Genomic DNA, 12,171 nt, shown 5'->3' with positions numbered 1-12,171 from the left:
ATGCACAGTTAATATAATATTTTCACTTTTTACAAAGTGCTTTACATGAATTATCTTCTTTGGGCCTCACAATCGCCCACTAGGGGAAGGCAGTGCACATGTTACTGTCCTCATTGGGAGATATGCAGGTTATTGCCCAATCATTTGAAGAAACTGGGTGTATAATAAATATAAAAATCTATATACTTACAAATCTGGCAATTTTGCGGTCCAGAGCCCCAACAGCTTCCATTGGGACAACTAGAATCACACTTTTCACCTAAAATTAATAATAAAGAAAAGATAAATTTGGAATATTCCAGTGTGAGGACCCTGATCAATTGAAATCATTTTGTTCATTATTCCCGGCTTATTGTGAATTCTGAGATTCCAAAAATGAAAGCACAGTAAAAATAAACAATAAAACCAGCTGCCAACGAAGAGACGAAAACTCACCAATAAATGAAGCCAGTAACAATTTTAAAAAGCTTAGCACAGGAGAGAATTTTTGTCTAATCTCCTTATTGTACAGTTAGGCCCAGAGATGTTTTAAGATCATCTATTGAGGCAATGACCCTAAAACCTACATCACCTGACTTTTCGGTGAGGCTTTGTTCCACTACCCTATGTTGCTTTGCTTTATCTAATAATGCATGAGCCAATAAACACTTATTAAATACCTACTATGTGCTAGGTACCATGATAAGCTTGTTGACATATATGAGGTAACTGCAGATCATAGTACTTAAGGGGTTTCTTCCAAGATCACATAATAAGCCAGGATTTTAAATCCTGGCTCTTGAAGACTCTGGCCATTTTCCGTTGCCTTTGTACTCTGGGCCATAGTGCTTTGCACATAGTAGGTGCTTAATAAATACTGTTGAAGAGTTGCTTGTTTTTCTATGCTCTGACAGTCACCAGTGCTAAGTTGGCATGTATAGGGAGTGCTCTTCATTTGGAATCACCACATAAGTCATTTAATTTAATTGACTCTGAATGTAACTATATAAGAAGATACACATAGTCTTGTATAGTCTGGGCTGTGAATTGAATCTTGGCCTGTGAAGGTAAAAAATCTCTGTTTTTTTCAGAAGTCAATTTGAGTGATTGTTGAGTAGCTTGAGAAACTCACTAGTTTGTTGAGGTCTGCTACTGGTTTGTAGGACCTTCTTAAGTACCTAAAATTACACTTGTTAGTTCCACATTTTTGTTTAGATGTTGTTGCAACATGCAATTTTGTTTATTGATTCATGTAAATTTCTGTGTCATTTCTTCATGTGAATAATTCTGTATGTATTTGCTCTTCTGGGTTGCACAAAGTAGAAAAATACCAAAACACCAAATGGGTTAAAAAAAATTAAACAATGATTAGAATATAATTTTTGGTAATAGTTTGTTTTTATTTTTAGGCAATCAGGGTTAATTGACTTACCCAAGGTCACAGAGCTGGTAAGTGTCAGAGGCTGAGTTTGAACTCAGATCCTCCTGACTCCATGGCCAGTGCTCTATCCACTGTACTACCTGGCTGTCAGGGTAATAATTTAATAACTTAGAAGTAATTTTATTCATCAAGTTTCCTTTATTTCTCTGGCAAATTAAAACATTTATTATTTGTTAAGCAGTTTTTTGTTTTTATTTTTGTTTTTTTACCAGGTTTGATAAAAAGGGTTTTTTTCTTTGTTTCACAGCCTTCAAAATAGCACATTTCTGCAGGTGTCATCTTAATACATCAGGTACAACTGATAGCTCTTCTTGTATGTGTGCATGCCCACCTGTATAAAATGTGTGTGAACACACATATATGTATATATATTTTATATATGTACGTATACATATGTAATGACAAGACTAAGTTATCACTTGAATGCGAATTACAGTTCTATTTCTAATTTTGTCATATGGAAAAGTCAATTTGCATACCCATAAAGACTCCATGGTATAATTATAGGTATTAATATAGGAAAATGTTGACTCAGACTCTGAAATGAATGTAAAATTCATACGTTATCATTTACCGAGAGCCAACAACATAGTTCTATGAAGGCAAAAATAACTTGGTTCAAACAAACACTTAGAAAACGGAACTAACTCATTAACATATAATTGGCTTTCACCTGTGACATATATATATATACATTGTGGCCCAAATTCAAAATGTAGAGAATACTGAGAGCAGCCAGACGTTAATAGCAATGACCAGTCTCATGGTTTGGACACAACCATACGTATTATGTTGAAATAATAGCATAGATATTGTACATTGTTGTTGCTTCCCTTTTGGAGAATACCCAAGAGAGAAAAATTCTGCCAGTGATTAGCCATGGAGCAGACTTTCCAGAGGCTAACCTCTGACAGCTCCTACCCCAGTCTAGAAGAGTCAAAAGCATAGCAAGAACCATTACAGAGAGAGTGACTAATTAAGATTCTTCATTTGGGGAGAAAGACAAAGGCTTTCTTGGTTGCCTAATCTGATTAACCTGTGGCTCAGCAGTTAAAGAGGATATTTATAGAGACATTCCCTGAGTGATAGTTCAGCTTAGTAGCCTGGACAATTTGCCCTTCTCACCACCCATCAAATTGTTTCCTAAAAGCCAATTATATCACAGAACTCATATGAAACTAGACGGACCTGAGATAAAGGTTTCAGTTTCTTACAAAATGAGTTGTTTATAGCAATCTATTTAGAGGATGAAGGGACCTTAGGGACTGTTAAGTCAGTCTTTTCCCTTCATTTTGCAGATGAGAAAACTGAGCTAGACAGAGGGTAAGTGACTTGTCAAGGATCATACACTGTGCCACATGAGTATCTCCTTTCTGTCATATAATAATGTATTCTCTCCCTCCAACCCCTTATATGGGTCCTGTTTTACTTACCTTGAGGACTTATTTACCTTTCAAAAAATAAAATAGCAGGGGGGATGAGGAGCTTATAGAAAAGGTGCTGAATGAATCTTCTTCTTCCCAGAACCAGGGAATTGCTAGAACTGGCAGCTGGAAGAAAGTTTACAGAACACTTACAACTCTTAGGATGGCTGTTATTGTCTATGGTGATATTGCTGACATAGGCGGAGCCCACAATATCCTTCCACTGGATCGTCTCCACATTACACAGGGTTGGGTTATTGTTGAACCGAACACCACCAACAAGGATTTCTATATAAATAAAAGAAAACAACCCTTCAATTATATTCTAATCAAAATATTTGTGTGGTTTTTTTTTTAAACACATTCATTTCTAGAGAGGACAAGTATCCTACTGAGGGAAAGAGAGAGGAGGTCAGTGGGGGCTACAGTAAATGGTGAAGGCTTCATGGAGGAATTGAGACTTAATTTCACCTGAGCTCTGAAACTTGGATAGGATTTTGATGGTGGGAAGGAAAGGGAGAGGTTTCCTTTCACTATAGCATCAGGGAACCACAAGGTAGGATTCAGTGCATGTGTGTATGTGTGTGTGTGTGTGTGTGTGTGTGTGTGTGTGTGTGTGTGTGTGTGTGTTTGTACAGAAATGACAGTGAGTTAAAAACAAAAGCTATCAATGAAAAGTATTATTTTTAATAAGAGAAAGGAAGGAAATAGGAATTTAGGAAGGGAAGTCAAGACAGTGAGGAAGTTCATGACAGTAGGAGGTTCATGTTGGAGTATGGTAGAAAAATAAGACTAGAAATCCTGAAAGAGGAGTTTCATCTTTAAACTAAGTCATTTAAACTCCCACTGCTCTAGGCCAGAGGTCAGCAAACTCTAACAGAGTTATCATGGGTTGGATTGGATCTTCAGGCCCAAGGATGTCTACCCTTTCCCTAGCAATAATTTGCAGGGATGCTGAGTCACATTAGAAGAGGAATAAATGAAATCACAAGTCTTGTCTGTAACGTACCATATCCTAGAAGTAATGGGGAGCCAGTCAAGACTTTTGAACAACGGGAATGATAATAGTAAAAATGGTATTAGTGGAAGACTAACTTGGTAGCATTGCGTAGATTGGATTGCAAGGCCAGATGGATCTAGCACTAACTGAAGTTTGAGGTGATGGGAACTTGATCTAGGGTGAAAGCCAGTAACACAAAGGAGACATTTTCAAAGAACTGAAGGCAGTTGGTAATTCCTTAGATACAGAGGACATGGGTGATTCAGAGATGGCTCAAAGGTTTCTAGCTTCTATGACAAACAGAATCTAACTGTGAACAGCTGGAGGCTTGTCTGGTTCACTGAAATGCTTAAAGATTGATCTGCATGATTAGAACTTGTCAGAGGCTTGATTGTGCATTGCTGCTCCTGGGATCTGGTAAATTTATTGGCTTCTCTCTCCTCTGCCTCATTCCCTCCTTAAAAAAATGACATGGCTTACTCTGTTTCCTTGTTACTAACTTTCTGTATTTTTACAATGGATTTTGTCCTCAGATAAAGCCATGTTGATTTTCATTGCAATCAGAGACAGTGTTTGCTCTAAGGAACAGCAACATGGTGGTAGTGGCAGGAGAATAAAAGGAAATCTTCGAAACCAATTATCCTAGCCTTAACTAGGAGCCTCAATTAAGTTCTCTTCTGGTGACACAAAGAGGGATTTCCTATAGACAGGCCACATCCAGCCCAGACCCTTGCTCATGCTGTTTCTCCTGCCCAGAACACCCACCCCGACCCTTCTTCCCTCTGTCCAAACATTGTTAATTCCTCAGTGAGGGACTTTTAAAATTCCAATTTCTTCATCCTCATAGTATCTTACCTAGCAGATTCCTCATGGGCAGTTCCCTCACTCCTGTTTTATTCACATCATAGTTGGAAAGCACGGAGAGGGCATAAAAATTTTCATACAACACATTTCCTCTGATGATCTGCAAGTTTTCCAAAGGAATTTTCTCAACTGCATTGAGAGCGATGAGCACATAGCCAGCAACCTCCTGGATGGTCTGGAGAAATACAGAGGATGTGCTTTTACACTTTTCTTACATCAAAGATTTCCTTCCTTCCTCCCTCCCTCTCTCCTTTCCTACCTTCCTTCCTTCCTTCCTTCCTTCCTTCCTTCCTTCCTTCCTTCCTTCCTTCCTTCCTTCCTTCCTTCCTTCCTTCCTTCCTCCATGCCAACATTCAATCATTCAACAACCATTTATTAAATGCCCTCTGTTTATCAGTTATAGAATTCAGAGTTACTAAAAACAACAATGATATTTCCTACTCTTAAGGAACTTATATTCTATTGGGGGGAATGGGATGAGGGGGACAATATGAATGCAGTAAATAAAAATTTGTCCAGGGTAATACAAAGTTATTTTGGGAAGGAGGGTAGAGCAGTACAAGCCCCATACAGAAGAAATCATTTAGGCTCAGCCTTGAAGGAAGCTGAGGGTTCTCCCTCAGTATGAAGTATGTAGCTATGCATTGAAAGCTGGTGATTAGGTTGGCAAGGGCATGCAGGACACTCGTACATATTATTACATTGAATATGCATGGCATGAGAATAATATATAAATGCATAAAACAGTATACAAAGGATAACTGTATTAAAACTAATTGGGAACTGGCACAATAATTCAGAATTTAGATGAATTATGGCACACTTTCCTTTACAAAAATCAATCAGCCTTAAAGAAGACCTCTCTTGGTTAATTTAGAACTCCAATAAGTCACTTGGCTCTGTCATTTGACTAGGCAGTTCAATACGTAGAAACTGTGCCTTCTTATTTGCCTAAAATTGGATGAAAACTGGTAAACCCAAGTCGTGATCTCCTGTGCTTTCCTTGGTACTTATATAAATTATAACTAGAGAGAGAGAGCTCAAAATATTCCCAGGATCCAAACGTCCCTATATGTTCAGTTTATTTTGAAAACACAACATGTAGCTAGAGTATGACAAAACAAGTATTTCCTATTGACCACTTATCTGCCTTGAAATCTTAATTCCTGGATTCAAAGTACGTTGGAGTTTAACTCCCTGACGATTTTTTTGTACCCCATGTGATCTCTCATTTAACCTATTTTTGGGGGTGGGATAAAAAGGACAGTCACTTCTGTCATACTCACCTTTAGGAAGGAAAGGTCATAATTTTTCTGGACGTAGGTAATTTCCAAATTTCCAAGTACCACTTCACAGTTATTGAACATTCTCTGGAGACTCAGAAAGTGGTCCTCAAAAGTACCCAGTTGGGTCAGCTTGTTACTTGTTCCTTGGCAAACTGTGCAGAGAGGGGGAAAGAAGAAAAATGATGCCACATGAAATACTGAAAGAGAATTAGAAACGACACATATAGAACGTGAGGGCATAACATAAGTTATATAGAATTCTGGGGAAAGGAGAGCTCTCCACAGAGTGAGGTGCCCTTTAACTTAATAACTATAATTAGACCACTCATTGTGGTCTTAACACCAAACCATATGGCTGTTGACTCAGTATAGAGTATATTTGATGGCTCAAAATAATTCTGTAGGAATATTTGCTTTACTGTGAAAGTTAGCTAGAGTTTCTAAAAATCTTCATTGCTTTGATACAATTCCACCAATCTATTTTTTTAAAAGTTGTATGCCATTTATTTTATTTTATTTTTTACAATTTACTGTTTGCTAGTATAAGAATCCTGCCTCACAAAACCGTACCTCATAACAGAAAAATAGTTAAACAAAAAGAGCCTACATAGTAATTGTTTCTGAGAGCTTAAGCAATATTCCATACGTAGTTGGCCACCTCTCTAGCAAGCAGAGAGTGGTATGGTTCTTCTGGGACCAAGACTTATTACTGCATTTATGTGAAGTCATAAAGGTCAAGTTGAAAGGCATCTTAGAAGGCATCTAGTCTAACCCATTCATTTTACAGAGTCAGAGAAGCTTGATCTAGGTGACACAATGGAGGGAGCACCTGACCTGGAGTCAAGAAGAGGTCAAATCTTGCCTCAGACACTTCCTAGCTGTATGACCCTGGGCAAGTCACCTAACCTCTATTTGCCTCAGTTTCCTTATCTGTAAAATGAGGATAATAATAGCTCCTACTTCCCAGGTTGTGTGGAGGATTAAATGATTGAATAATTGTAAGATACTTAGTACAGTGCCTGGTACATAATGTTGTGCGATCATTTATTCGTATCCAGCTCTTGTGATCCTATTTGGGCTTTTCTTGATAGAGATACTTGAATGATTTGCTATTTCCTTCTCCAGCTCATTTTACAATTGAGAAAACTGAAGCAAACAGGGTTAATTGATTTGCCCAGGGTCACACAGCTAGTAAATGTCTGAGAGCAGATCTGAACTCATGTCTTCCTGACCCCAGGCCTAGTGCTCTATCCACTGCACCACCTAGCTATCCCACAATAATAACTTATATAGCACATGGTAAACGCTACACAAATATTAACTATCAATATTATTAAGATCAATTTTCTTTCAGTATTGTTTCCAATTATATTATTATAGTCATGGAGTATATGCTCTTGTTTCTTTCATTACTTTGCATCGGTTCAAACAAGTCTTCCTATGTTTCTTTAAATTCCTCTAGAATTCCATTTTTATTTAGATTGACAGGGAAAATGTTAAATTCTAAATTACATCCCTTTTATCCCCACACAGATATGCACATACCCTAAACCCTTAAAATTAAAATGAAAAACCCAGTTCTACAAGGAGATGACTATGAATGCTCCATTCTTAGAGGCACCCTCAGCATTTTATTGTTAAGAGCAGCACTGATACCAATAAAACACATTCAAACAATGATCAAAGGATCCTTCTGCCAGACAGTTTCTGACTTATTATATATATCAAAGAACTGGCACTAATAGAAGTTCAGGTGTAAAAAGAAATCCATTAATAACAGTTACACAATAATTTTGCCTATATAATGCCAAGCATCTGGGGAAAGATTGAAACACTTAATCACTGATCAGATACTTGATCTGCATCTTCCTCAGATGTTTTTCAACAGCTGGTAGACAGATTTTTTTTCTTATCCAGAAGTTTGGCATTATGTACATACAACTTGAGAAAATACTGGCCTCTCTACAAAGGACAATATATGAAGTTAACAGAAAAAGAAGACCCGGATCTGCACTGAGCAGAGAGAAAACCCTGATAACAAAGTATTTAAAAATATTTACCCATGACTTACTCAACTCACTCCACTGCAGTGAAGCTAGAATAAGGAGGAGGTGTTATAAAAAAAGAGAAGGAACAAAACTGGTCTTGGAATAATCTCCACGTTATTTTTTACAGAGCTAAAATTAAAATGACCTTTTTCATGAGATGGGGAGTCAGATCCCGAAACAATGCAAATTCACATTTTGAGAGAGCCTTTCTGTGTAGTCTGCCTGGAAAGGAGATATGTTCTGAACACAAAACATTCCTTTTTCAGTATGACACATGCATTGCTGGTCATCAGAGGTACCAGTACCACACAGGCATCAGTTCCAACTATCAAGGGCAGGGGGAGGGAGAGAAGGGAAAGGGAAAGCAGGAAGTGACTTAGTTAACCACTATATGTATGTTTGGCAGACCAATGAATCAATCCCAATAAGAGAGATGTCCAGGAATGTAGACCAGAGGGGTCAAAAGTCTTGGCTAAAAAACCATGGAGTTGATGAGTTGGGTCAAAACTGAACCAAAAAATATATTCTCATTTATGTTCATTTCTTTTTAGAGTGTGTGTATGGGGGAGGGGTATTATAACTAGTAAAGAGTGGAAAATTCAATTCAGTTTATAAAGCATATATTTGTGTATGTATAATACACATATATGTATATACATGCTTTTGTGTGTATACTTGGTTGTGTGCAACTCTTCATGACCATATTGTCTGTGGGGTTTTCTTGCCAAAGATACTGGAGTGGTTAGCCATTTCCTTCGCCAGTGATTAAAGCCATCTACCGAACTGCCTCCTCAGCAAACAGAGGCTAAGTGCTTTGCCTGAGGTCACACAGGTAGTAAGTTAAACTCATGTCCTCTGACTCCAGGCCCAGAGCACTATCCACTAAACTACCTAGATGCTTTCTCAACAACAACACAAACGCATACATACCTATACACATGTAGATAAACATACATAGATACACACACCTATATATATATATACTTACATTATATCATATATGCATGTGTAGTTAGGTATGTAAATGTAGATGTATATACATCAAAATCTCATTTGAGCCTATCAGCAACCCTATGAGGTAAGTATTGCCTGCCCATTTAATTGGAATTTAACCATTTCCATTTAATTGATGAGGAAACTGATTCTAAGTGACTTGCCCAAGTTCAAGCCTGACATTTGAACTCAGGACTTCTTAATCTCAAATCTTGCATTTTGCTGAGCTGCCTCTCACCCCCAGGGATTAAAACTTTGCATGTATTACTTAATATGTAAACTGTTTATTGTGGGCAAGTTTCACTTTATCCCCTGGGAAGCCAGCCAAGTGTTCACTACAGGTAGGGAAATGATCAAGGCCCATGATTGACAGCTATAACTTTAAGATGGAAAGGAGAACTATTCAGAAAAGTTCCATTTAGAACCCAAGTATTTGAAAGACGTGTCAACAAAAGTAAAATAGAAAGAGTGCTATTGGGGGGAAAGCGTGGTCATAGTAAAGGCTGTGCTTTGACAGCTTTGAACACACAAATTACCTTGAAAGTAAAGAAATATGTCCCGTGACTTTGGAAATTAGATTCAAAATTGGCCAGATTCCTTCTCCTTCCCTTCCTCTCCTCCCCCCACATCCTACCAAAGAGCGGCTGCTGAGATTACGCATGGCCCAGTCATGCAAAGCCATGAAAATTAGGCTGAAAGTCAATAAGGCAGCCTTGTAACTCCATTCCCAGTGAGCAGCTGACACATTTCTCCTCTTCTGGAAAACTGGGACACTGAGAAAACATTTCTAAATATGTTTGTATAGTCTATGTTTCTTAATTTCCTTGTTGAATTTCCTAAATAACACCATGTGATTCTTTCATCCTACATGATTTGACCACAAAAATGAGCCATGTGCTCAGACACCTCTGAAACAAACCAAACCATCTCCAAAAAACATCGTGCATGGATCAATCTACTCATCCTGTATAATCTTACGGGGATTCCCCCACGTCCTCCTACCTACCCCTCCCACTCATGAATCTACTCATGAGTAGACTCGAAAAACATTTACATAATGATTATCAGCAATAAATAATAAGACAAAGAGGCTTTGTATGTTTACATGCTTGATGATCAAACAATTCCAGAAGCCTTCTCATAATAACTTTTGATTGAACCAATCAATTGCTGTCTTCCTGTGCTAGTGCCCAAATGGCTGGCACTCAGGGAAATGGCTAGCTTTGAGTGCAGCTACAGGTTAGGAAGTAGGTCTGCTGCCATATGGACAAAGACTCCTTGATTATTTCTCATCTTCTTAAAGGTATCATCAGGGCTAAGCTTTCTGTGCAACACTTCCAAGTTTTAATGAACATTCGATATAACTTTAGATACGAATACATGCATATGTATAATCCAAGAACATACAGATATATCTCAATAATGTAAAGATCTACAATTTTTCTGTGTGTAACTTTGTAGACGGCCTTTGAAAGTCATTGAGGAAGAAATATTCATCACCCTGTTGTCAAGCTTATCATGATTTTCTCCGAATTCATCTAGACTGGTCCTTGGACAACACATCTCACTGGGTCCATATTCAAATACTCCCAGCTTGATAGGAACTGCCAAAGCTTGCCCTTTATTAGCACAGATTTCAAGAATTGAGCGTTTCCTTCCATCCATGATGAGACATTCATGTCATATATACTATATAATAATTATACATAACAACTGTATGCTATATATACTATATACACATATACTGTATGTATAATATATGCACTACATACCATACCTCTATAGCTTTTCTTTCATATATTAATCAGCAATAAGTATTTCTTATAATAAACATGCTGTCACTGCATATGACAAGAGAGGGAAATATTTTCTTGAGCTAATAGAGCTGGAAGAGAAAGATAAAAGGTTAAGAGAACCAGAGTATATATAAGAAAAAAGTCTCTAAAGTAGAATTAGCAGAGCTACGAGAGAAACAGGGGAACTCCACATAATCCTTCTGAGGGGGAAAGAATGGAAGTGGTAGGGTGGAGACCTTCTTCATATCAGCCAAAGAAATCCTGGAAGGAGATAGCACTTTGTCTAGAAAGGGTGGCTCAAAATTGGGTATTTGTAGTTCTTGTAATTACAAATGTTTCTGGGAATGCTTTTTATGTATTATAGTCATATTCCTGAAATGTAAACTCTAACTTTTAAAATTCAACTCAACAAATATTTGGTAAGAAGGGCACTGTGCCAGGCACTGGGAGAGATGTCTTCACGGAACTCAGAGTATGGGAAAGATTTTCTTGTGCTTAAGGCCCATAGTCTATTATATATGCATCATATCTCCAAAAGGCATGTCAGCTTACCCCCCAAAAATCTGAATTTAGACCATTTTTGGATTCCACATAAAACCCAGAGAAGTGATGATCCAATTGCCACCAGCCAATCCAATTGTCCAATTATTACGTACCATTATAAACAAAATAAAATGCTAGGCCCTGGGAATAAAGAGAAAAAAACCTCTCTGCCTGCCATGGGACAAAGGCAGGAGGGGGATGTATTTATTTATATAGATAAGTAAATACTATAAAATTTTAGGAGAGAGGGCTCTAGTAACTATTGAGATCAGAAAGGGCTCCTCACAGAAGGTAGCACCTGAGATGAACCTTGAAGAAAGGTAAGGAGGGAGTGTATTGCAGCCATAGAGGATAGATGGCTTCTACAAAGGCTGGAGAGTTCTGCTGACCTGAAGCAAATTTCTGAAAAGCACATATGTGTATGCTCTCTGTCTGTCTGTCCGTGTATCTCTGTCTCTCTGTCTCTGTCTCTCTCGTCTCAAGTGAGAAAATAATGAAATGAAGAGCCAAATCTGCCTGCCTAATCCCAGCTAAACTCTCACCCTACCAATACCGATCTGATTTAGTAAAAAGCTTTTGGGAAACCTTGACGGTGTATTTATAGGTTGGGGACAACAGAAAACCAGACCACCACTCTATTAATGTTAAATTTATGTCTCCTTTATGTACTAAGTATAGTTCCAATATGAAGTAGATGGACTTTCATTGTCTCCTGGTGTTATTATGATATTTAAACCCTGTAGAGACCTTGTTTAACAGGACACTTATTGGGGTTCAGAGTCTTTTGTTCTTTATTT

The 12,171-nt window shown here is 37.8% G+C and overlaps 1 protein-coding gene across 3 annotated transcripts in view; it reads right to left on the bottom strand.

Annotated features, from left to right (window-relative positions):
- The window catches only part of EGFR (epidermal growth factor receptor), a 232,257-nt gene that overhangs the window by 69,156 nt on the left and 150,930 nt on the right, over nt 1-12,171 (bottom strand). For all 3 annotated transcript variants that reach the window (XM_072598193.1, XM_072598194.1, XM_072598195.1), the window contains exons 2-5: nt 5,995-6,146; nt 4,700-4,883; nt 2,998-3,132; nt 191-259 (exon numbers count right to left, since the gene is read on the bottom strand). In XM_072598193.1, the coding sequence (XP_072454294.1) occupies nt 191-259; nt 2,998-3,132; nt 4,700-4,883; nt 5,995-6,146 (540 nt within the window). The remainder of the gene's footprint in view (nt 1-190; nt 260-2,997; nt 3,133-4,699; nt 4,884-5,994; nt 6,147-12,171) is intronic.

Source organism: Notamacropus eugenii, chromosome 3 (assembly GCF_028372415.1).
Source record: "Notamacropus eugenii isolate mMacEug1 chromosome 3, mMacEug1.pri_v2, whole genome shotgun sequence".
Lineage (NCBI taxonomy): Eukaryota > Metazoa > Chordata > Mammalia > Diprotodontia > Macropodidae > Notamacropus > Notamacropus eugenii.
This window is presented reverse-complemented; position numbering and strand designations above follow the sequence as displayed.